General features: G+C 37.4%; 4 protein-coding genes and 1 pseudogene across 6 annotated transcripts; 2 read left to right on the top strand and 3 right to left on the bottom strand.

Annotated features, from left to right (window-relative positions):
• Nucleotides 1–121: 121 nt before the first annotated feature.
• Nucleotides 122–4,193, top strand: LOC105172524 (stromal 70 kDa heat shock-related protein, chloroplastic). The gene is made up of 8 exons (XM_011093996.3): nucleotides 122–802; nucleotides 1,392–1,644; nucleotides 1,997–2,076; nucleotides 2,222–2,364; nucleotides 2,445–2,543; nucleotides 2,631–2,820; nucleotides 2,900–3,298; nucleotides 3,545–4,193. The coding sequence occupies exons 1-8, from the start codon at nucleotides 251–253 to the stop codon at nucleotides 3,941–3,943; spliced, it is 2,115 nt and encodes a 704-aa protein (XP_011092298.1). The 5' UTR covers nucleotides 122–250; the 3' UTR covers nucleotides 3,944–4,193.
• A 117-nt stretch (nucleotides 4,194–4,310) lies between these two features.
• On the bottom strand, nucleotides 4,311–6,535 carry LOC105172525 (uncharacterized). Its single transcript, XM_011093997.3, has 2 exons — nucleotides 6,271–6,535; nucleotides 4,311–5,756 (listed from the first exon to the last, which is right to left on the bottom strand). The coding sequence occupies exons 1-2, from the start codon at nucleotides 6,446–6,448 to the stop codon at nucleotides 4,885–4,887; spliced, it is 1,050 nt and encodes a 349-aa protein (XP_011092299.1). The 5' UTR covers nucleotides 6,449–6,535; the 3' UTR covers nucleotides 4,311–4,884.
• A 1,016-nt stretch (nucleotides 6,536–7,551) lies between these two features.
• On the bottom strand, nucleotides 7,552–13,842 carry LOC105172526 (coatomer subunit delta-2). Its single transcript, XM_088885568.1, has 12 exons — nucleotides 13,692–13,842; nucleotides 13,284–13,365; nucleotides 13,159–13,198; nucleotides 11,645–11,868; nucleotides 11,099–11,341; nucleotides 10,830–11,007; nucleotides 9,574–9,878; nucleotides 9,246–9,438; nucleotides 9,003–9,156; nucleotides 8,446–8,508; nucleotides 8,257–8,353; nucleotides 7,552–7,885 (listed from the first exon to the last, which is right to left on the bottom strand). The coding sequence occupies exons 2-12, from the start codon at nucleotides 13,284–13,286 to the stop codon at nucleotides 7,796–7,798; spliced, it is 1,590 nt and encodes a 529-aa protein (XP_088741694.1). The 5' UTR covers nucleotides 13,287–13,365; nucleotides 13,692–13,842; the 3' UTR covers nucleotides 7,552–7,795.
• Nucleotides 13,843–15,731: 1,889 nt separating this feature from the next.
• Nucleotides 15,732–20,909, top strand: LOC105172528 (MACPF domain-containing protein At4g24290-like; annotated as a pseudogene). The gene is made up of 8 exons (XR_016067705.1): nucleotides 15,732–16,653; nucleotides 17,023–17,261; nucleotides 17,507–17,705; nucleotides 18,006–18,062; nucleotides 18,160–18,346; nucleotides 18,593–18,759; nucleotides 19,256–20,259; nucleotides 20,382–20,909. The product of XR_016067705.1 is annotated as an MACPF domain-containing protein At4g24290-like (transcript).
• A 174-nt stretch (nucleotides 20,910–21,083) lies between these two features.
• Nucleotides 21,084–25,213, bottom strand: LOC105172529 (large ribosomal subunit protein uL3y). 2 transcript variants are annotated; one of them, XM_011094000.3, is made up of 6 exons: nucleotides 25,111–25,213; nucleotides 23,956–24,063; nucleotides 22,859–22,969; nucleotides 22,235–22,539; nucleotides 21,688–22,097; nucleotides 21,084–21,523 (listed from the first exon to the last, which is right to left on the bottom strand). In XM_011094000.3, the coding sequence occupies exons 2-6, from the start codon at nucleotides 24,038–24,040 to the stop codon at nucleotides 21,265–21,267; spliced, it is 1,170 nt and encodes a 389-aa protein (XP_011092302.1). In that variant the 5' UTR covers nucleotides 24,041–24,063; nucleotides 25,111–25,213; the 3' UTR covers nucleotides 21,084–21,264. The 2 variants fall into 2 exon arrangements, with proteins under 2 accessions (XP_011092302.1, XP_020552968.1); XM_020697309.2 differs by lacking the exon at nucleotides 25,111–25,213 and having other exon boundaries at nucleotides 23,956–24,082.
• Nucleotides 25,214–25,607: the final 394 nt, after the last annotated feature.

Below are 25,607 nucleotides of genomic sequence, written 5' to 3'. Positions count from 1 at the left end.
GGCCCAAGATCGAACGACTGAAAACACATCCCTCTCAGGCCGATAGACGTTTCTAGAACCGTACACGTGTCCTCACCTAACCCTCCCACAATTCCCATTAAATTCAAACCCCCCTTCCTTCTCCCCTTATCTTCTTCACAGCTCTTCCCAAACCCTGTTTCCCATTTTCTAGGGTTTGAGCGGAGGTTCTCATTTCGATTCTAATTCAATCGTTGGTTGGGGCTTTTTTTGTGTTTTGGTTTGATCGGAAATGGCGTCCTCAGCAGCTCAAATTCATGCCCTAGGTGCCACTGCGCACTTTACATCAGGGAATTCGAGCAGAAACAATCCTACTAAAACTGTCTTCTTTGGGACCAAGTTAAAAAATACTGTTTCCTTCGGGCTGAATCTGAAAAGCAGGGCCAGAAGCAGCGGTAGCTCCCGTCGCAGCACTCCGCTTCGTGTGGTGGCGGAGAAAGTTGTGGGAATTGATCTTGGGACGACGAATTCTGCGGTGGCGGCAATGGAGGGAGGGAAGCCCACCATTGTGACGAACGCTGAGGGCCAGCGAACTACGCCGTCTGTGGTTGCTTATACTAAAAACGGAGACAGGCTGGTGGGGCAAATTGCAAAGCGACAGGCCGTGGTGAACCCTGAGAATACATTCTTTTCTGTGAAGAGGTTTATTGGGAGGAAAATGTCGGAGGTTGACGAGGAGTCGAAGCAGGTTTCGTATAATGTGGTGAGGGATGAGAATGGGAATGTCAAGCTTGAGTGTCCCGCCATCGGAAAGCAGTTTGCGGCTGAGGAAATATCAGCTCAGGTATATATTTACATATTTGAGTTTGTTCATTTTCTTTAGTTCTTTTTGTTTTTCTTCATTTCATTCGTTGGCGGAGGTTTTGTTTGTTCTTGAACTTTATGTATATCAGGCCGGGGTGACAAAACCCCTTTTTTTTTTTTATCTATTTGTGGGAGTTTGAGGTTGCATTGAGGATGAACAGTGATTTTTTCTATTTGTGTGCTCACCCCAATGTTAACATATACATGCATTTATTGGAAGAGAAGAAAATAACAGTTGGAAGTTCTAGGACATGGCTTTCCAAGAAGTTCTTCTCTCAGATCAACTATTTATGCACTTTCCAGGCATGCTGCTTAAGTTTGTCAGCAGTTTGCGTCTGTTGTTGCATATAACTTTATCACATTGCTTCTACCTACACGTATTTCTTTGCAGGTTTCCTGGTGATTTACTTTTCTCAAGTTCTACTTTTTACTATTTGTTGAGTTTTTGCTTCTATATAATAGTAAACAAAAAGATGTTGTAGTAGGGATGATACATTCCAAGCTGCGTTTGGCATACGGATGGTAGCCTTGTGTGGGCATCTAAAAATTTCGTCACTTGCATGCAATAGGTTTTGAGGAAGCTTGTGGATGATGCATCAAAGTTCTTGAATGACAAGGTTACTAAAGCAGTGGTCACGGTTCCTGCATACTTCAATGATTCTCAGAGGACTGCAACCAAAGATGCTGGTCGTATTGCTGGCTTAGAGGTTCTCCGTATTATAAATGAACCAACAGCTGCATCATTGGCCTATGGTTTTGAAAAGAAAAGCAACGAAACTATTCTGGTTTTTGACCTTGGAGGTGGCACTTTTGATGTTTCAGGTATGAATGTGTCCTAGTTATTTCCAGATGCATCTTCCTGGGTAGTTTGTCATGTTTGGCGTTTGCTTTAGGCTGTTTCTTTTGGTCTTCTATTTTAACTTCTATACAGGCTACTCTCATTTGTTTTTGGTGTGTTTGTGTGGATGGAAAATCTAAGTTATTGTTTAAGCACATATATTATTTAGTGTATCACATGCTATCATGCTGGTTTAGCTGTTACCACTTTCACCTATGATTGCTGTTTGTGTACCGCAGAATTTACGTGTAGTTGTCAATTTGAATGCTCCAACTTAAAACAACTCCATTTCCACGAAGATTTTCATGGCTGTTCTTTCTTTTACTTTAATTTTAGTTCTTGAAGTTGGTGATGGTGTGTTTGAGGTTCTGTCTACATCCGGAGACACACATCTTGGTGGTGATGACTTTGATAAGGTTTGTCTTGCTTCTTTTCATTCATTGGAACTCCCCCTACCCTCAACCCTCTGCTCCTTTATATCTCTTTTTGTGGAATGTCTTTTTCTTGGATTCCTCAAAGTAATTGGAATGCATTAGTTGATGGTGTTGGTATTTCATCCAGAGAATTGTTGATTGGCTTGCTACAAATTTCAAGAAGGATGAGGGGATTGATTTATTGAAGGACAAACAAGCTCTTCAACGGCTAACAGAGACAGCAGAGAAAGCAAAAATGGAACTATCATCTTTGACGCAGACTAATATCAGGCATGTTTTGAGTATTGTAAGTCCTTTAGGAAATTTCTGCTTTCATGCATGCTGACCATCTTAATTTTTCTTTTGGCCAGTTTGCCATTCATTACTGCCACAGCAGATGGTCCCAAGCATATTGAAACTACTCTTACACGGGCTAAGTTTGAAGAGTTGTGCTCAGATTTGCTTGACAGGTGACTCCGAGCAGCTTGTATTTTGTATAAAATATTGCTTCTGCCTTTCTTGCAACTTAGTTGGAGGGAATAATGTGTCTTCCTCAGGCTCAAAACGCCTGTTCAGAACTCCTTGAAGGATGCGAAGCTCTCCTTCAGCGACATAGATGAGGTCATTCTTGTTGGTGGTTCAACACGGATTCCAGCTGTTCAGGAACTTGTTAAGAAATTGACTGGAAAGGATCCGAATGTTACTGTTAATCCTGATGAAGTTGTTGCCCTTGGAGCTGCAGTTCAGGTTGTACCTGTACCTTATTTTGCTGTCTTCCACTGGTTATAATGTTGTCTGACCTGTTCTGCTGTTTTAATTTGTTTAGGCTGGTGTTTTGGCTGGAGATGTTAGTGACATAGTCCTTCTAGATGTAACACCACTATCTTTGGGGTTGGAAACTCTTGGTGGAGTAATGACAAAGATTATTCCAAGAAATACCACATTGCCTACTTCCAAATCAGAGGTGTTTTCAACAGCTGCTGATGGTCAAACAAGTGTTGAGATCAATGTCCTTCAAGGTGAGAGAGAGTTTGTTAGGGACAACAAATCTTTAGGCAGCTTCCGTCTCGATGGGATCCCACCAGCACCTCGTGGAGTTCCTCAAATTGAAGTAAAATTCGATATTGATGCCAATGGTATCCTCTCTGTCACTGCTATTGACAAGGGAACCGGGAAGAAGCAAGACATCACCATCACGGGTGCTAGCACATTGCCTAGTGATGAGGTAGGTGTTACTGTTGATGTCTTAATTGAATTACATAAAAGGCAAATGCATTTGTCAGACTGGAGTCTATGGCACTGAGCTTGAGAGACAAGGTTCTGATTTGTATTGCCAGTAATACTAGCTTGTCACTAGCATCTGAATTATTTTTAACTGCCTCCCCACCCCGGCCCCTTATGTTGATTAAAGCATGTAATCTTTTTCAGTCATGTTTGGTAAGAAGTTTGCGTTTCATGAATGACACTTCAGGTGGAAAGAATGGTGAGCGAAGCTGAAAAATTTGCAAAGGAAGACAAAGAGAAGAGAGATGCCATAGATACTAAAAATCAGGCTGATTCAGTAGTCTACCAGACAGAGAAGCAGTTGAAGGAGCTCGGGGACAAAGTTCCTGCTCCTGTAAAAGAAAAGGTTGAGGCAAAACTGGGAGAACTTAAGGATGCCATATCTGGAGGATCAACCCAAGCGATGAAGGATGCAATGACAGCCCTGAATCAGGAAGTCATGCAGCTTGGTCAGTCACTATACAACCAACCAGGTGCTGCACCCGGTAGTGGCCCAGCACCTGGTGGGGGCTCCACGTCTTCAGAATCATCTGACAAGGGACCTGAAGGAGATGTTATTGATGCTGATTTCACAGACAGTAAGTGACCGCATAATAAAGATACAGACATTGACTGCCATTTTATACTCCCACCTCTTTCTTCTCATGTGCATAAGGAATATTTTTGTTGAAATTGATCGGATGAGGGATTCTAGAATATTTAGTAATAACAGAGATTAAAGTGTTGAGATATAGGCGCGTGTTACAAGCAAGGACTAGATATTGTCAGCTTCAAGATTTCATTTGTTTTGTCGACATCTGAAGACAGTTCGAAATAGTATTCCTGTGGCTACGCAATTCTTGTTTCGTAACAAGTTACTCCAAGAATTTTCTCAGGGCAAGTTATGATTTATCCAAGAATCTTCTCAGGGCAAAAATTTACGACTTTTGATGTTGAAATGCAAGAGAAAAAGATGACACAAATTCAACTCATATATTGCGTTGAGATTAAGCACAAATAGCTAAAGCGCCCGCATGCCATGACTCATCTCGATTGTATGATACAAGCATTAAAAAAATTACTTGATCAGATGATATCTGATCAAGTAGAATGCGCTCTACAAATAAGATGGAATCTACAGGCGAATTACAATTTGATGCTTCTGAGTTAAAAGATCTACATATCAGAATTTGATCCTTTCCTTCCAAATGTCATAGCCTGCAGAATTTCACCCCTTCAACATGTCTCTCTTCGGGGGGGGGGGGGGGGGTAAGTTGGCAAATGTGTCGACATACCAATCGAACAAAAATTTACTCCCTGAAGATTAGTTCAGGGAGAGATGACACTACGACCACCGCTTGAGTTTTGAGAATTGCATTTAGAAGCTAGTTATGTTGGTGCAAAATATCGGCCCCTTTTGCTAGAAAGCTAATATATTTAGCATCTAACAATCCAGAATTGGCTGTCAAACACTGTTGGGATACCGTTTTGACATCTAAATGCTGTCTCCAGGTTGTATACTGCCATTCCTGATATCTACTTAATCTGTCAAATATCCCCAGCCGTTGTGCTATCACAGGGCTTCATCCCATTGTGGCTAGGACTGGCCATTGAAGAAACCGTGCTCGAAGGTTGCCCCCCAGTTTTGTCAATCATTCTTCTATCTGAGAAATGGTTGCATTCATCATTCTGCATGCAAAATCCATTTCCTCGGCTCTGCCTGGAATTAGAATAGAAGGGGGGAATTGAAGGATCCACTTGGTATCTTATCCCCTCACTCCGGCCAACAGACCTGACAGAAGTGACCCTTTCTGGTATGACACTTTTCTGGTGATCAATAGGCGGTTTAGGAGACTGGTAGCCAGTGTGCTGCTGAACATATTGGGGAGAGAGTTGATGAGCATAATGGTTGCTTGGATGTGGGATATTCAACTGTGGGATATTCAGGCTGCATATGCTAGGTGAGCTCTGGACCTTGTGTATATTGAGTCGGCTGTTATAGTAGTTGCTCTGGAGCACAACCTCGTTAGTCATAGTTTCAGTGCAGCTATCCGGAGACCTTGGGGATGAGCAGCCAGATGAAACAAACGAGCCTTGTTGCATGGCATTGATGGTAGGGTGTTGTTTAGAGGTATATGGTCCCATGCGGATTATCCCATTGATGGCATCAATGTACCGTTGCTCAAGTGCATGGGGGTCGACAGAGCCAATTTGGCTCTCTATCACAACAGGGTTGACAGGGAAGAGAAAGGCTCTGAGCCGCAAGGCTCCTGCATTCTCATACCGATCAATTTCATCAAACATGTGGCGCAGGTCTTCGTCAGATTTCACCGAAACCAAGGCATCAAGGTCTTCGGATGCAACCTGGTACTTGAGTATCATTTCTCCATCAATCAAGTAAGTGAGCTTCTTCATAAGTTCTGTACAAAACAAAAACTCAACAAAAAAAAAAAAATAACAAAACCATATAATCATATCCGCACCAGACAACCGATGCATTGGAATCATACACAACTGTTCTTTAAGATGCCTATCTAATACCAAAACATAAGCAATATCCTCAGGATCTCGAATCCTTTATCAGTCAGAGTTAAACCCACGATTGCAATCAATAACATTCAACAATTCAAGTTCTAGTATCTTCCCAATTTCATATTCTACAATACTGTTATGCTTAAATCAAATGTAAAAAAACCAGTCAAAACACTCAAACACGCTTCAGCTTTTCTTTCGTAAAACCTCGCGCACAATGTACAGGCAATCCCACAAACAAATTCGTAATTGACATCCATATTCCTTCAACAAAGACGAACAATTTCCACTTTCACCGACAAACGTACAAAAAACATCAATAATCTCCAACAATCAAGCAATATGCAAAAAAGAGAAAACGGAAAATGCGGTTGAAATAGATCAGGAAATGAAGGCATTTACCTTGGAAGGGGATATCCCTAGGGACAGAGATGACGCGGGTTTCGCCGCCCACATACTTGAGGTGAGCGTCGGCGGGGCGGGGGAGGATCTTGCCGCCGTGGCTGCACAAGAATTTGACCCGGTCCCTGGGGGAACCAGGGGTGGAAGCGGCGGGAACGGCAGCAGCATCTCCGGACATTATGACATCAGAGAGATCTCAAATTGAGTTTCCATAAAAGGAAAGGAACAAAAACTGAGAGTGGAAAGCAATCAATGGGAAAGAGATGTTTTTGGGATATAAATAAATAAAATCAAGAGAAAATTACCAATTCCTCCCTAATATTTGATATAATTATAAATATTTTTTATTATTTTAAAAATTATTCATATCTAATTTTAATTATTATCTAATAATTAAACTAATTCATAAATTTATTTGTCTTCATTAAATTTTAATCTTAAATCGATCGTTACAACTTTATGAACTATAAATTATAATTTTATTTTTTTTAATTTTTTTAGTATAATTTTAAAAATTTTCATTCATCTTGTCCTATTTTTTATAAATTTTTTTTACAATGTTGACAAGTTCAAACTCCCATCTTAAAAATTATATAATTTTATTAAATATCAAGGATTGATTATAATTTTTCAAATATTAGAGATATTTATTATTATTTCGAATCTCATAAAAGCTCGATATGATTTACTTTAAAATTAACAAAGAAAGAGAATTTAACTAAATGTATGTGCATAATTAATTTATAATTTAAAATTTTGAGAGGAAAGAGAAAAGTGAAAATTAATACTTTTCAATTATAAAAAGAAATAGATTTTGAGGGGATGGATGCCTTCTATAGAAACACAATATTTGATACTAAGTTTACTTGACAATAATATATATATTTTGTTGTTTTTAAGTATAAAATAAAAAAAATCGAGTAATAAAATTATTTGATAATACCATGATGCTATTTGAGCAGGGGATGTATGAAAAATTATGACATAATTTATTTTAAAAAAGTGAAATATGTGAAAAGCATGAATGTAGCATGTACAATATTTGTATGCCATAAATGAACAACCTATAAAACACGGACACTTTTAAAAATTACTTAGTACAGTATCAAACGAGGACCGTGTTAGTAGCTTATCATGTCTTTAATTTTTTTAAATCTTTCATGTCCGTGTCGCCGTATAATTGTGTTTGCGTACATACATCATTGTGAATAACTATATTATTTAGTTCCAATCCATTTCACCAAAATAAAGATAAAAAGAAGTTGTACTTGAAGATGAAAGTAAACCATGAAATATGGAACTACAATTATATGTAAATACGTCCTTTCAATTCTTTCACCTATAAAACTATCGTCAGTTTCCAGCTTCACTATAACATAACCACACACACCTGTAATATCTAAAAGAACAAAACGAGGTAAACCACATTGGCACCAAGCAGAAAGAGTTCTTTCAATTCCATGATTTCTTTTTTCTCCAGAAAAAATACAAATCCGAAACTATAGTAGGACTGCTGTTACATTAATCAGACAACCTGGTAATTTTCAGTTGATAACAGAGTTCTTTGAGAGAACTTGGGCGGATTGCCTCCTTTCAGTGGCAAAATATTAACAACCTGCAAACATTAGGATCATTTGATTAACATTCAATCTGAAATTCTACTAGAGGGAAGTTCGGTTCTTCTATTACATAATTGTAACATCTTCTGTTGCCATGTTGGGGGGAGGAGGATGGGATCTATAACGCGAAGATAAAGCTAAAATTTCGGTCCATACCACAACTACCCATGAAAAAATGTGTTGTGTATTGGTGTGTGTAGTAGAAAATGTTAGATAGATTAGGCTAAATGCAAAATCACGAACCCCTGCTTCAAATTCTTTTCATCTGTTTCAATTTGCTGTAAGAATTGGTTCATTTTCCACATACAAGGGTTTCCGACAGAAGTGTAACAATAAATCAAATTGTAGCAAAAGGACAGAGATGAACCTTCAGATCACTGAAAGTGCTAGTAGAAGTAAATTGCACGGAAATTGGAAAAAGTTGGGATGTATCTACTGCAGGGATAATGAACTCCATAGATCCACTGCACAGTTTCCAATGTCCAATCAAAACCAAAAAAGAAAACTATGGAAGCAGTATAAAGGTAAAACAGAATGAATTCACTCAGTGTTCAACCTGCGATTTGAGTTATCAATAAGTACAATGGACCACTCCAAGATTGACTTTCTGGAATCGTATCTGCAATTAGAATCAATGAAATGCTCATTGCCTGCTTGCTCAAGTTAATTTGAAAATGGCGCAAAGAGCAAAATACATAATAACCTATAGTTACTATTTTAGTAGCATAACAAGATCACTGTCAAGTAAAAACTCAATGTTCATGACAGTCCATTAAAACTCTCCCAAGTACAAGGAAAATAAATTCAGAGTTTCTTGTTTGTTTCAAATCACCCCTCTGATCTCATCCAAGAGGAACTATGTAACTAAGTCCATTGTGGATTACTTTTCAATTCAATTTACTTATTTAACCACAAAATGCAGCTTCTTCAGAAGGTAATTAATATACCTACTCACGTATAACACACGTTGTGGATCAAGAAGCCAGATGATTAATGTCAAACTCTTGCCAAATGAGACTACAATAATTAACCACCAAAAGTTCCTGGCCGTATCACATAGATGAACATCTTTTTCCACATAATGTAGAGATAAAATATTAAAGTAAATATCACCTCCATTCCCCATCTATCTGTTGTACTCTTGGTGCGTCTCTAAGAGCTGGAAGAGGAATTGAGATCACAACATTTTGCAGATCAAACATTGGTGAAGCTTCATATTCCAAGTTCACGTAAGTTTCATTCCCAGAAACAGATGGCCAGCAGTTAACTGCAACAAAAAATATGCAGATCAATTACAGAAATGGGTATATATGCATTGTGTGTTGAGGCTGGGTGTATGATATAATCAAAGCTCACTTGATAATGGCACAAGTGACTCATTTCCGGTTTGCATTCTCCACTTTAACAGAGGAATACCATCACCTGTCTGACCAGTGGGAAATGGCCGGTTTGGATCTTTCAGACCCAACATATTATCTCCAGAAAATAATTCCTTGTTGATGTTAGGGTGCGTTTTAAATATAATTCCTGGATTGCCACCAGTTTCAATCTGGAAATATTCACAGTAATGCAAGGTCATCAGATATATACTGAGGACATGAACTTTAACTAAATATGCTTTTGAAATTACTTGAAGCATTTCAAAACGACAAAGGAGCGGGGTTATGGAGGAAAAGTAGAGAACCTGAACTTGGATGAATCCATGATCTTGGTCAAGTATTTGGAGTGACAAGGTGCCCTGTAAATCGAAGTTTCCAATACCACCATCCTGTTTTAAAGTTACATTCAGTTTTTCTTCAACAGTTAAAGTAACAGGATCACTTGGTGGCAGAGCAGCTGCTTTGGACTGCCCAATAGTTGGTCTCACATCTTCAACAATCACTTCACCTTCAGCTTTGAGGGATTCCAAAAATTGGTTGGTCTTTTGTGTTTTTCCTAGCTTCATACCAAGACCTTTAGGCGGAGCTGATGCAGATGCTGGTGGACGGCCTACTCATAAAAGTCCAGAAAGCAAAATCACGTCAAGCAATACTCGCCAGTTTCTCTAGTAATATATCGCTAAGGGACCATCTTAATTATCCAATATCTACCAATGCAGAACTTTAATAATGAGGAGCAACAGAAATAACTTCGACTTTTAAACAATGAGATTAAGATTAACAATTATTATCAGAAACATAATAATTGTTAGCATACAAATAATTCATTAAGCATGAAAACCAACCAAGAGTAATCTATACTCTCTTCGCTAGGCCAAATGATTCTGTGGGCATTAAACTGTCAGAAATAACATTTAGGGGAGACTACAGCTACATACGTTTATACACTGCTGCAACAAAAGCCATTTAAACCAATAAATCCTCGCAGACAATTGATAACAATAGATGCTGGTAATTCCTATAAACTGACCCGACAATGTGTTGTCAGGTAGCTTGTTTATTAGTCTTCATCATACTTCAACGAAAAGTAGATGAGTAAACTGGCAGATAAACAACACCTCAAAGGTCCATGATCGTCAACCACCACCCAACCCCTCCAATGAATTAAAAGTAACAGAAGACAAAGAAGTGAGACAAACAGAGTAATAACCTAGTTCATCAATAAACCAAGATTCACGTTTATTCAATGTAATAGGATGACTTCTCTTTGTTATATAATTAAACGATTCTGAACAAGGTAAATACAGACTATTAAAAACACTAGCTTGGCAGAAGCAGAAAACAGAATAAAGTTTACACACTTAAAAACAGCTTTAAATTTTCAGAAATTTTCATGCTTTTGCATTTCCATCCACTTGAAGAAAAGACTAAGTGGAAATTTGGACATGGCACTATCAATAATCCTTCACCAACAAAGATTATATATGCATCACATCTTTTTCAGAAGTTAGACAGACAGTTAAGCAGTTAAGAAGTTTATTATGCAAAAAGCCAAACACACCTTTGGACTTAGAAGAGAAAGAGTCCACTTCAGTGCTTAATCCAAAGCCTGAACCGCTTCCAAAACCACCATTAGTACTGGATATACTGGTGTCACTGCCAAAGCCAGTATCAATTCTTCCAGAACCCATGGACTGCAGAGACATAAATCCTCCTCTTTCACCCCTATTCTTTTCAATCTACACAAATTGTACACAACAGATCAGTCCATCCATGACCTGTAAATGAAATAGAAGGTAGCATAGCTAGTACCTCTGCCCAAATAATTACCTTGCTTTTGTCAATCTCACTAGCCTTGCGCTTCATTAGATCCTTGGTTTCATTGATCTTGCTCTGTAAAACCAACTTGTGCAACCTCTCTTCGTGACTTTCCATCTCACAGTACTGTTTGACTTGTGCAACTGTGACATTTTCTTTGTGACCAAGTGAAATAACTTCATCAAATGCAAAAAGAATCTCAAAAGCAGTCTTGCCGATGCCCTCTTCATCTAGTGAATAAGAGTATTCAGGCACCTAAGAGTGGTTAGGGAAACACTATCATGCATTATATAAACACCAAAGATGTGAACATTCATACCGAATCACATGGAAGAAAGAAACGAAGACTTCATTTACAAAAGAAAAGCATATACAGTTTCTGCTCTAAGCACATAAAAAGATGGGCGACATTGTTGTTCTTTCATTTTCAACAAAAGAGAATAAGTAATACTTAAGCTGGAAGAGCACATACAATGATGTGGCAAGCGCATGCAGATAATAAAAATTCCAGCTTCTTAAGAGGCAAAAATAAATCATTGCTCAATACATTGAGGATACAAGCCTTGAAAGTAGCCTCAGTGTCTCCAAATCTTCAAGAATGTTGCTTTGTTTATTTGTAACAAGAAGCAAGTAGAGGGACTCTATTGGCTGATAAACATAACGGACATTTTCAGTCTCGACATAAGTGTGTTGTTTCCCTGTGCCAACCAACTTGGGGAATGCTGCAAGGTATCCCTCAATCCGTATCCGAGACATATCAACAAACTGCCTTGAAACAAGCGCTGCAGAAGATACCAATTTAAAGAGTTAAAAATGGTCATTACACTTTTCCAGATGACCGAATACAAAGAACTGAGGTGATAAAAAAGAAAAACTACTTTAGAGGAAACTTCTCCTAGAAGTAGCAGCACATGCACAGTAATATAAATTAAAGATAATGGAAAATGGAGTTTAAGTCATGAAAAATCAACTGAAAAAGTACAAAAAGGGGGAAAAGGAAAAGAAAGAAAAGTAATGCTATTGGTTCAACAGGGAGCACGAAACCCTTGAACAAAATAAAAAGAGAATACCATAGCCAAAAAATTCCTTGAAGACAAAGGTACAATCAAAGTAAAAAGTTAAAACTAGCACAACTAAGTACGGAACAATTTAAGTTGGTGACAAACTTGTCCAAACCAACATTCTGTCCAAGTGGTAGAAAAGATGCATTATGGCTAAAGAAACCACAAAAAAGATAAAAAAAATATCGACATCAATCCGATGTATGAGACAACAGCATCTTGAATTCCAGAGAAAAGGTTGAATGCAATTAAATCAATATGAATCCGAAGTATGAGGCAACAGCATCTTGAATTCTAGAGAAAAAGTCAACCTGAGGTATGTGGCATCAAATATGAACCTTTGGAACAGGTCGTGGACCAAATTTATGTTTATAGGCCATCTCATGTCTTTACCTAGCGATAAATCATTTTAGAAACATGAAAATAGATATAATCAATAACAAATTCTATACTTCTGAGACCAATATTCAGAAGGAGCAGATCATTACTCATCAGCAGACACACTCTTTGAATAGTCTAATTTTAAAAATTTTCAACCACTACTCAACATTTCTAACGGGCCTGCTTCAACCTTCCTACTTTTAGAGGAAAAGGTCTTATAATAGTGGACATTATATTAGAAGTAACACTAAGTGGGAAAATGAAAAGAAAATGGCAGTACATATGTGATCATGTGTAGGAACACGTGCCATTACATGCCGCATCTTTAAGAATTAGAACAAGATCTTCTGCCAGTCAGATATTTATTTGAAAGTCTATATGATAATTGCATCTCTTTTATATGTTTTAAAGCATAATAACTACTCTGGGAATCATGTCTAGGTCCAACTTCATGGAGAAATGCTCCTCTTACTTAGACAAAGAATGAGCAATCATAAATCAACATCCACTATAATACACAAAAACAGTGACAAAAGTAGAATCCCCAAGATCCAGGTTACTTGCAAAGATTAATAGTGTAATTCACAAGAAAAAAGAAGAAAAACCAAAACAAAACACTGGCCATCTTACCTTTGCCAGATTTGCTGATAATAGAAGCCGCAAGTACAACCTGCAACACAGATAACAAAAGTAATCGGCAAAAACACAACGTTAAAATTAAGGAAAGTAAAGCCAAAGGATCCAAGAAGAATTACCATCCTGTTCCTCTCAAATTCCACCCACGGTGACTGAAGACCAAAATTGAGAAAAAAAAGGATTCCAACTTCCCAGCAACTCCTGAAATGTCACACAATAAACTTAAATTCCTCAATTAACCACAATTGAGTTCACCAACGCACACAACAGATTCCCACACAATATAAATGCGATTGCGATTCGCGAGAAGGGTATCCAGATCTGAAGCGCTAATGTAACGTTATAATCCAAACAAATTACAGAAAACTGCTGAGAATACAACGCATGGTTGTTACAAATTCCCACAGAATACAGCAATCCCAATACATAAAAACGCACTTCGGGTCAAAGCAAACGAGAATAATAATGGAAATCGTATTGACTTTCGAATCAACTGTATCATATAAAACCCAAAATCTTGCAGGTACCTGAAATCCACCAGATCCGGCGAAGAGAGCGAGCGAGGGGGAGAAGTAAATCGAACGCGAAGGCTGAGGGATTTTATATTACAGTACGTAATGAGCAGTGTAATAATTTCTGTGTTTTTCAAGTGAAGTGTAAATTACAGCGAAATTGCACTTTCGGTCACGTAGTATAGGGGTTTTGCAGTTTTGATCTCATATTTTAAAGAGTTAATATATTTGATCCTATAGAATAAGAATATTGTGCATATGGAGTAATTCTAAAATTAATTTCATACTATATGGTACTTTGCAAGTTTAGTCCCTTATTTTTAAAAATAGCAAAATTGAACCCCACATTTTAATATTTTTTGCAAAATTAGTCCTGCCATTAAAAATGTGACGAAAAGGCCAAAAAACGTTATTATGATTGGGTGAAAGGGGAGTGAACTCGCCGAACACGTTTTGGTTGGAAAGAGATAATTGCAATATTAGTCCCAAACTATAGGGTCTTTTGCAAGTCCCAACTCATACTTTTATATTTTGTGCAAAATTAGTCCTATCGTTAAAAAATGTAATGAAAATTTCACTTGCTTAACATGTGCTCGTTAGTGTGACTAATTGAAACTCTCTCTTTCTCACCCTCTCTCTCTTTATTTCTAAAAGTTCTCTATTTAAACCATTTCCTGCGTTTTATAAAAATCTTTCTTTATAAACCCTATCTCTCTCCCTCTAAAAGTACTCTCTCTCGCTCTCTATAAACATTTTCTTCTCTTTCTCTGAAAACTCTCGTTCTCTCTAGAGATTTTTTGAGAGAGATGTGGGGATTTTGAAGAGAGAGCAAGAGAGTTTTTAGAGAGAGAGAGAGGGAGAGGGAGATTAGTTTCAACTAGTCATAGTAACCGATCATATGCTAAACACGTGGCATTTTCATCACATTAATTAATGTTGGGACTAATTTTGGATAAAAATTTAGTAGCATGTGACTAAAATTGATTATTTTCAGAAGTACGGGACGAAAAATTGCAAAAAACCCTATAATTTAGAACTAATATTGCAATTGTTCTTTCCCCTCAAAACCCGTTTTGCCAGTCCACCCCCTTTCATCAGGTCCCACTAACATTTTCTAGCCTTTTCATCGCATTATTTAACAACTGGACTAGCTTTACAAAAAAAAAAAACAATATTAAAGTGTGGGACTAAGTTTGACTATTTCAAAAAATATAGGACTAAACTTGCAAATATCCTATAGTCCGGGACTAATTTTGCAATTAACTCACACATGTTGGTTCGAAAGCTAACATACTTTAATTTTTGCACAGTTTCAGAAACCCACGCTGCACTTTTGGTCTAATAAAATAGAGGGTATTGTATTTTTTATCCCGTTATTACTAAAAATCAAATGTATGATTCTGCCCAAAAAAAAATCTCAAGCATTGCCCAATTCCAGCAATATTGACGGTTATTATCATAAACATGGTCATTTTGAAGACATCATGGACATTCCACAATCTGGAATTAAGTTTATGTAATTTTTTCATATTATAATCTTAAATTTTGTAATGATATCATTATTAGTAATTTGTTTTATGTTTTGTGTATGAAAAAGTGCATATAACTTGCATGCAACAACATATTAATACACTCACAAAAAGAACAAGATATTGATTTCAAAAACAAACTCAACATGTTAGTTTATATACAAATCACCCCTATTTGCTTAATTAGAAAAACCACAGCTGACAGTAGAAAAATATGGGTAATTTGTATAATGATGTTGATGTTTGTATGGTCGTATATATAATTTTTTAAAAAATAAGAATGGTTTGTGTAAATGATGTCGGCGTTGTTGATAGGTATATGTGTAATTTTTCAAAATACATAGATTGTCTGTGTATATAAATCATATGGCGGGAATGTTAGATGTAATTATCCGTTTAACGAATTTATAACTATTAAAGTTTGAATTTATAACTTAACTTTTAATTTTATCTTTAAAGTTTAGATTTGTTATTAGTGATTTATTTCAATGTTATAAAGTTTAAATGATCTAAAAATACAATTATTTTGAGGAGAGTAACAAAAGAGATGAAAGTTGAGTTGCATGAAAATTTTGCAATGATTGATAGTACGCAATGGATTTTTATCTCTAGATCCGAGCTTGGCTTCAAGAGTTGAATCAATCCCACTAGGACTAGGGTTTCAATTTCCAAATACTTGGGCTGTTAACACTGATTAAGGTTTCCGCTGTGGCGTTGCTTATAAACTATGCTTGCCAAATTCCTAGGATACTGAGGTTGAATCAAGAGTTCTCAATTTTGATTTGTGGAGCGTCGGAGGTATGATGCTGGAAAGCTGCAAAGCAGGTCTCCGATCGTGCAGGAGCGAAATGCAGTGGGGAAACGTGCTCACCCATTGCTTATATGAGTGTATTTATGATATTGTCGTCAAAAGTGGGATGAGCGTGAAATTCTAGCCGAATCGTGTGCGGGGTTGAGGAGTTCCAGGTTGATACATTGATGATTCGTTTCTTGGGGTTTGGTGATTAAAGAATTGGAATTGTTTGGGTTTTAGAGCCTGGAAACTCCGGAGTGCTTCTAGTTGGTCCGAGGTGTTAGTATATGATGATGCTGAGGTTTGCTCACAGTCTGGTAATTTGCTCAGTGTGATGGAGGATTTGGTCGAGAATTGATATGTGGGATTTGGGATAAGAGGTTGGGTGTTTGAATTTTGAAAGATGGCGCTTAAGCTTCCACCTGAGGAATCGGCCAAGATTGCCATTCAGTCGATTGGTCGCGGATACGATATTTCCTTGGATCTTAGACTCAAGTATTGTAAGGGAAACTCGCGTTTGATTGAGATTGATGAGGATCAGGGTCGAGAGATTGTTCTTCCAGGTGGAATCTCGATTTCTGATGTGTCTAAATCTATTAATTGTGATAAAGGAGAGCGGACCCGATTTAGCTCCGATGTTCTGACTTTCCAGCAGGTTTAATTATTTTTTCCCATATTTTTTATCGGCGGCACTGAGTCATTTGTTTTTAACTATGCATTTTGTTTATATCTTAGTAGTAAAGTATTTGCTTTGAGTTAATTGTATGTAGTTTCATTTATGTTGTTTCTAACATGTTTTTTTGTAATATCCTCACTAGATTTTGACGTTTGTTTGCTTTTAAACTGTTCAGATGCCATTTTCTCTGGGCCATTATTTTATTCCCATATTTGTTCATGTTAAATTTTTGTATTTTGGATAATCTGTTCAAAAATTTGAACTTCACTATCCCTCTATGCTAATTTTTCGCACCGTATCCATGATGTCATCATATCAGCCATTCCTAATTACATCTTTTCGCCCCAGATGTCAGAGCAATTAAATCAAGAGCTATCTTTGACCGGAAAAATTCCTTCTGGGCTCTTCAATGCTATGTTTGAGTTTTCTGGTTGTTGGCAGAAAGATGCAGCTTTCACCGAAACCCTTGCTTTTGATGGAATGTTTATAACATTGTACACAGTTGCACTAGAAAAGACACAGATGTTGCTTTGTGATCATGTGAAGAAAGAAGTTCCATCTTCATGGGAGCCTGTGGCATTGGCAAGGTATGACCTAGGTTGCCTTCTCTGGAGTTTGTAATTGGGCAATACCATTTCTGTGCTGCATGCCAAGGCAGTTCCTTTTAACTATCTGGAATGGATTTTTTATGTATATCCATGCAAGGATGTGCCGGTGGCAATTGAAAAAGTGTCTGTTCCAATGCATTAATCTTCTTGTCATTAGGGCCAGAAAAATGATTATTATCAGTATACGTCTTTACAGCGGTGCTGATTTTGTCCCCCTTTTTCAGATTTATTAATAAGTTTGGTACTCATGTTATTGTTGGAGTAAAAATGGGCGGGAAGGATGTAATTTACATGAAGCAGCAACATTCTTCATCACTTCAACCAGCTGACGTGCAGAAAAGATTGAAGCTGATGGCAGATGAGAGATTTCTAGAAAATGGACAAAATGAATTGAACTCTGAAGAAATAAACCAGAATGAGAAGGTTTGTATGCATTTTGGTTTCCTTTGGCTAGCATTTTAACTGATTTTATCTATGCAAATATGAATTCTGAAAAATAACAACTGTTAATTGATCTGATTGGGGAATTGATTGTTACGCGGTGATCTGAGAAGGTTCATAAGTCACTAATTATTCAAATTTTCCATTGTATGCTGCAATTCTGATGGTTTAGGAAATGGATTATTGTTTACTGTACGGCACTGTTGATCGCTGATGCTTGAACAGCATATTTGTTTTCTTGATTCCTAATTTTGTTTTTTTATGACTCAAATTGAAATGAAGGACACTCGGCTCAAGTTTGCTGGTACCAGCACATCTAGTTCTTATTCACATAAAGATGTACGTCTTTCTTCTCAGAAAGTTGCAATCTCCATCAGTCTGTGCTTGAGAGTTACAGAATTATTGTCATTTACTTGAGTTGTTGGCTAAATAACAGGACATTGTTAGCATCTGCAAAAGGAGAGGTGGAAGTGATGGCAGAAATTTGACCCACAACGAGTGGCTACAAACTGTGCAGTTGGAGCCTGATGTTATCTCAATGTCCTTCACCCCAATAACCTTCCTACTGAATGGTGTCCCCGGAAGTGGCTATCTGAGTCATGCCATTAATCTATACTTGCGCTGTGAGTAAATATTTGCATCTTTATCTTGTTTGTGATACTGCTACATGATGCACTCATTCGTGCAAATGATTTATAATCATCAGTATTTTCCTTTTGGAAAGATAAAAGGGCTAACTACTTGGATCTGTGATTCTTAAACCAGAGGGGAAGGGGGAGGGATTGGTGGTGGTTGTGGTTCTGGTCGGTACTTCTCCTTTTTATGAACTCTAAAATCTCATATCCATGCATGGCTGTCAATCATTCCAGGCAAGCCGCCAATTGAAGAACTTCATCAGTTTCTGGAGTTTCAGCTGCCTAGACAATGGGCACCCATGTTCAGTGATCTTCCACTGGGTCCGCAGCGGAAACAACAAAGCACAGCTTCACTGCAATTCAGTTTTATGGGTCCTAAACGTTTTGTAAATACCAACTCGGTATAGTTTTCTCAAAGTTGTATCTTTTCCTTTTCTTATAGATTTTTCTTTCTGGGTGTTACGCATTATTATTGAAAAAGAAGTTGTTATTCATACTGTGGTAGCATATCTGTAACTTGCCATTGCATTTGAAGATCTTCAGTTGAATCAATAGGAACAGCAACCAGTGGAGGGTACCTCAGGATGAGTGCAAAATTTTGTATACTAATTGGATTACTTATGTCCTAGAGAACAGCCTTATTCTGCTCTGGCTATTCCAATTTCCTGGTTAGCAGGGAAAGGCTTCTTAATTGTTTTCCCTTACTACTTGAAATGATGAGTGAGGAGATCGCAGGAGATAATAACTGTTATTTCTTGGGGCAGAGTTCTTCAAAGACTTATTAAAGTAATAGGCAACGTATTTTAGTAATCCATTTCTATATTCTCTGCTAACAAAAAAATGCTGAGTGCCCTTTCTTGAGAACTAAATGGGTCTAATTTATTTTTATCCTTTCAGGTTGATGTTGGTAAGAGACCTGTGACTGGTCTGCGGTTACATCTTGAAGGTAAAAGAGGCCATTATCTGGCCATCCACTTGCAACACCTCTCATCTTCTCCAAATATTTTTCAACTTGAGGATGATCCAAATGGCAATTACCACCAAGAATCTTATGATCGTAGATATTATGAGAAGGTACACTGGAAAAACTTTTCCCGTGTGTGTACTGCTCCGGTTGAATCTGATGAGGAACTTTCAATTGTCACTGGAGCACAGTTACAGGTTGGGTATTATGGGTTTAAGAAGGTTCTTTTCCTTCGTCTCCGTTTCTCGACTGCTCTAGGAGCTGTTTCAGTCAAGTATCCTGAATGGGATGGTTCCCCTGGTTTGGCCCGCAAATCTGGACTCATATCAACCCTGATCAGCCATCACTTTCACAGCAGTTCAGAAACCACCTCCGCAGCCAGCTGATGTGAACGTAAATTCTGCTGTTTATCCCGGGGGCCCTCCAGTTCCTGTCCAAGCCCCCAAACTCTTGAAGTTTGTTGATACAACTGAAATGAAGAGAGGACCACAAGAACCTCCTGGTTATTGGGTCGTTTCTGGAGCAAGACTTGTGGTTGAAAAGGGGAGGATCTCTCTCAGGGTCAAATATTCATTACTGACTCTTGTTCAACCTGATGATGATGTGTCTGAATAATGCTGCACTAGTCTTTCATGTACTGAGAAAAGAAGCAATTTTGACATCTACAGATAAACCACCAGATCACACTATTGCATAGTTATTGGCTGCATCCATTATAGCATGGAGGACAATTGTACAGAATTGATGCAGCAGCTGAAATTTATGTAGAAAATATTAATTCTACTGGTACTTCTATCAAATTGCTTCTTCAGTGAGATTTCTTGTTCTTCTTTGTGTTTACCAACTTTTTCTCCTTTCTTGCTAGAATGACCTGATACCTGCTGGCTTTGGAATGTATAGTGCCTGCATGTAACAATTATTAAGCCCAAAAGCATAAGTTGGTCTTCAGTTTCTCTTCTTATTGTTGTAAATTTCAGCTGATTACATGAATACATACTGCTAGTACAGTGTGTCTGCCGGAACAATCCAATCTAAACGCATCTATGTCAAAATGTGCAGGAACTAGATAAATCAAGTACGAAATGGTTCTTTTCACAGCCTCTTTTGCTCCAAGATGTTCAATGGAATTGTTTTGGCCAAGTGTTCTGCAGCTAGCCTCTACAAGTTAATTGTCAACATCCTGAAATTTTTAGGCTTCAATCCGGTCGTAGGTGCCTGAGGTGAGATATACTGTGTAAACCTTCTTCTGCTTTTGAATCAAAAAGAATGTTATATCTTAAACAGAACTGCAGAACCGATGAAGCAGCATTTTGGTGGTCGACTTTGCTAGAGAAGCATATCTTCTGCATTTTGGTATTTCCACCACTGTGCATTCTTTTGGATGATTTCTGGTGCTGTTTCTCCCGAGCATGCTTCAAAATGTAAATATTCAAGATGCAGACTCGGCATCTTTTCTATTATTAAAGCAGATCTGTATGTTTTGAATTGCATTGTAAGAAATGTCTTAAGAAGACAAAACGTTGATGTAAAACAACTTCGCAACTTTGGGCAGAGCATTCTGCATCAAGCTAAATTTCTCTTTAGCAATTGGCAAGCCAAAATTCCTTCAGCTGGATACAGAAATGTGTTGAATATTTAGTTTTAACCTTTAGAGTCGACTAGAATATGAAAAATTGAATCTTTGGGATTCTTGTTCGTTCGTGTTATATCATAATATTATAGATGAGAGAAAATGATAAATATATACAATGCAAGTAAAGATGGAGAAGAAAGAGATGTATAATAGAACAGTGGCCAATTTTCAAAATTCTCAAAGTTGGGGTAATCTCGAAACAAAATGTGACAGAAAACACTAATGCTTCAAAGATTCTTCCAAAATTTTCAAGATTAGCAAATATTAAATAGAAAAACGGAAACAGTTCCCCCCAGTGTTCTTTTAAGCTCAAGCCTTGAGCCTGCCAAAGAACTTGGCCTTCTCCTGAGTTGTCTGGAAGCGTCCATGACCAAATTTAGAGGATGTATCGATGAACTTAAGTTTGATCTCCTCCAACGCAACCCTAGAAGTCTGGTTCAACAGTGACTGCCTCAGTGTGACGACACGCTTTTTCGGCCCGACACAACAGCCTTTTATCAAAAGATAGTCATCTTTCACCACCCCATAGTGAGGAAACCCTCCCATTGGTGTAATGTCTTTCTCGGTCCTATAACATATATATTATAACAAAGGTTTTAGAATAATACTGCAAAGCCAAAATTAAATTCTAACAAAAAATCTGTTTTCCAATTGTAATTTGACTAGAACAAAAGTACAAGACCTCACACATAGGCAAAGAAAGAATACATCATTGCACAAGCGTTCACTGACCTGTCAAACTCAGTCATGGCAGAATGAGATTCCTGACCAGCTTTGCCAAGTTTGTAAATTTTCTTGTTCATCTCTGTCCTATGGTGGTAACCATTTTGCCCAGCCCTGGCAACAGTGAATGAAACCCTGGCGGGATGCCAAGCACCAATACAGGCAACCTTGCGAAGCCCACGATGGGTCTTACGTGGAAGGCGGGTGACACCCCAACGGGTCACTACACCTTCATATCCTTTACCCTTGGTCACTCCAATAATGTCAATCATCTCATCTTTCTGGAAAACAGCATCAATGGGTATCTGCTTCTCAAAAAAGCTATATGCATAGTCAACCTTCTTGGCAACATCTCCACCATTGACTTGAATCTCCATCAAGTGGGCCTTCTTTTGCTTAAGTCCTTTCATCTTACGAATCTGAAATCCAATATATCAATCACAGAACAACCATCAGTCTAGAATAAACATACAAAACACCACGTGTTCAAACAAAAGCTAGATGCTACAGAATTAATCACATGATATATTCCAGATTAAGGTGCAAAGGGAAAGACCTGTGTATGAGCCAACACCCGAATTACAGTGCAATACTTCTTCATTTTCTCCAGCTGAGCTTGAATGTCCTTCTTTCCTTCTTCAGTATCAAGCTTCTTTGAATACTTGGTGAAAGCCTTCTTCTTCGACTTGCACCAATTTTTGTAGAACCTCCTCTTGACTTCCTCACTTAAATGTTGAGCCCAAACAGTATTCAAGCAACGGAGCCCACGTGGTGTCTTAACATACCCCACAACCCCAACAACAATGATTGGTGGTGTTTCAATAATGGTTACAGCTTCACATGTCTCTTTTTTGTGGAGTTCTGGTTAAGACAGCACCAAAAAATTATACCCCTAAACAAATTCAAATATTCAACAAGCAAACTGAAGTGGGAGAAACAATATTCTGAAACAGCAATAAACCATGATAAGCCAAGAGGGAATAGTTGATGTAAGTGCTACAACATGAAGCACAGGTGCGCTACCATACTACTAATGATTCTGAGCAACAAAGGGTATCTAGAGGTAGGTAGCTTTCAAGAGAGGTCTGACTCAAAGCTGAATTAGCCAGTATGTGACGTAATCTTGCATTACAATCGTAACCATTATAAATCATTTTCAAAGAGAAACAAGAACACTCACTTGATCCAGGTTTTTCGACTTCGCGAACAATATGTGTCATCCCAGCCTTGTATCCAAGAAAAGCAGTCAATCTGCAAGGTTTTGTGGGATCATCTTTGGGGAAGGCCTTCACTGTGAAGATATAAAAAAGAATACCTTATAAGGAAGAGAAGATGGGAAGCACAGTTGATAATGTAACAATATTGAGGAATAAGAAATGAAAACATTTAAGCTGTGATGCATGGACACAGATAACACAGAAAATTTGAAAAGAATAGGACACGACAAAAGCATTGAAACAGCTATATATAACATTATTTACTATATATATTCTCAATTTCTCGTAAAATTAAATATGCAATATGAAAAATATCAAGATAAAACGTAAGTAAAGCATGTCTTAGATCTAAATGCTTAACCAAATGTGGCTTAAAAAATAGACATAATCAGTTTATTTTAAAAACATACAATGAAAATTTTCTAATAATTCAAATTAGTTAAACCTTACGAATTTTTAGAAATTTCATCTGAAAGCTTTTAGTTTGAGAGGATTGAATTAATTAATTTTCTTTTTTATTAAAGCCCAAAACTATTTGTTCTTAAAGATAGCCAAAGACTTTTTGAAGTTAAGAAAACCCTAAACATGTCAAAAACTGTCAACACGCATGTCCGACACCATGTACATTTTTTTCTTTCTAATTTTACTTTTGGACACATGGATTTTGTGCTTGACACATGTCCGAGGCATGTTCTAGCTGTGTCCTTGTCCGACACTATATCGGGTAACTTTAAAATGTCTGTGCATTATAGCAATTAAGTAAAGCATCAACAAACTTGAGCAAGGGCAAAAAACAGATCAGAAATTCGGACATCGCAAAGGAAACTGAAACAACCATAATAATTAATTTCAGAAACAGCCAAATTAATCCACTCGAGACATATGGAGCAGATGCATGGCTATTACTAGAAACTTTGATAAACTAAAGTTCACAAGAGGACGAATTAGAAGTTTCAATTTCCAGTTTTTGTTCTTATGTTGTTTAAACATTGACAAAAAAGACACATGCAAACATTTATTAAATCAATCATTCTGCCTTCAACTGTATGCAGTAACAGACCTTTTCCTCTGTGCCGAGATGCCCTTTTTCTTGGAAGAAATCCCAAAGATCCATGTCTTGGGTGCTCAAACTTTCGGTGTGACATTGTTGCTTGGATTGCAGTTGCGTCTGCAAAACTCTAGACTTCAATACATTTGTGTCATGCTATTATAACATGACCAGGCCCAAAATTCATTTACAAAGCAGTTACATATCATATCAGAAAAAACTTGGGCTTGCAACTTAATTTCATAATTTGGCATTAATAAAAGCAAACATTATACATCACGAAACTGCAATTACATCTACCGTGAATTCTGATTCTGTCATGTAGTTTAGAAAGCATAATTTCATTGTTACTACGAATAAATGGGAGCAATAGTCTTCACTTTTCAGCATGACCTATCAATTTAATTCTTCAAACAGAACAGAAACCAAAGAGCACATTAGACAGAGTAGCTGCTTGAAACTATAAAGCATACAAATGTGATAACTCTAGAGGAGACTGGATCACCACCAAAGTCTTTGCACATGAAATGAAATGCTCCCAAACCAAAGGCCTATGGCAACGATTTACCGTGCCAATTCTCGGACTCAGTGGTGTTTCTTCCCAAACACCCCAAAATTAGGATGCTGGCAAACAGAGCTCTTTTGAGACTCCAGCCTTGATTACTCAATTACGATTATTTCAGGGAGTACATTTCAATCACCACAAAGAAATGGAGGCGACCACAGCATATCCATCAGAACCATGACATTTCAGAAAACAATAACTTCATCTACCGAATATCCCAGAAGAAAAAATAATTTTCAGAAATAGAAACAGTTGAACACTCAATTAAGAAATAGCCGAAGACATATTGTCAACAAGGAATAGATCCCAACAGTACAATCCAAACGAACAAGTAAATATACTTACAAGGTAGTAAGTACAAAATGAAAATGAAAATGTAAAACGGAATGCAAAACCAAATACGATGCTTAAAACAACCCCTGACAACACATCTACCCCAAATTCAACGCATTTTTCCGTAGCACTCGTGTTTTATCAGCACAAGCATACTCGAAAATAAACATAAAAACTGGAATCCATCTACTTGTAAACACAATCACTACTTCAAATTTCCTCCTCTATCCGACTGAAAATACTGAGCGAGAAAATTTGGAGGATATTACCTGAGATCCGCAATGTAAACTGCACAGGTTCAGAACCCTAAAATTTGTAACTCGGATGCAGCTGAGAGTCAATATATAAGGCTTCTCCGATAAAGGAACGGCTGAGATCAAATGAGGTCTTACTTTGTGCCGTTAGATCATATAGGCGTAAAATATAGGGTTTCTAGTTCTGTCTATTGGGCCGTAAGACCCATATCTCTTGATGGGTTGGATCTCAGTTTTGGGCCAAAGTGGGTTTCGGAAGTGGCCCATATGATTTGGATCCATTCCAGTCGTTTGGTATTAGCTTGTGATCCAAATAATGGCATTTATTTAACAACTATTTTAATAATTAATAAAATAATTATTGAATGATGTATGAAACTATTAATTACTATATCATTATTATTATTAGGGTAAATTACAATAATTTTTCTTAAAATTTAGTATAATTACAAATACGCTCTCATTGTTTGAAAATTACCAGCATTTTTCTAATTTTAATGGACGTCAAACAA

This window comes from Sesamum indicum, linkage group LG10 (genome assembly GCF_026168435.1).
Source record: "Sesamum indicum cultivar Baizhima isolate 11 linkage group LG10, ASM2616843v1, whole genome shotgun sequence".
Classification (NCBI taxonomy): domain Eukaryota; kingdom Viridiplantae; phylum Streptophyta; class Magnoliopsida; order Lamiales; family Pedaliaceae; genus Sesamum; species Sesamum indicum.
This window is presented reverse-complemented; position numbering and strand designations above follow the sequence as displayed.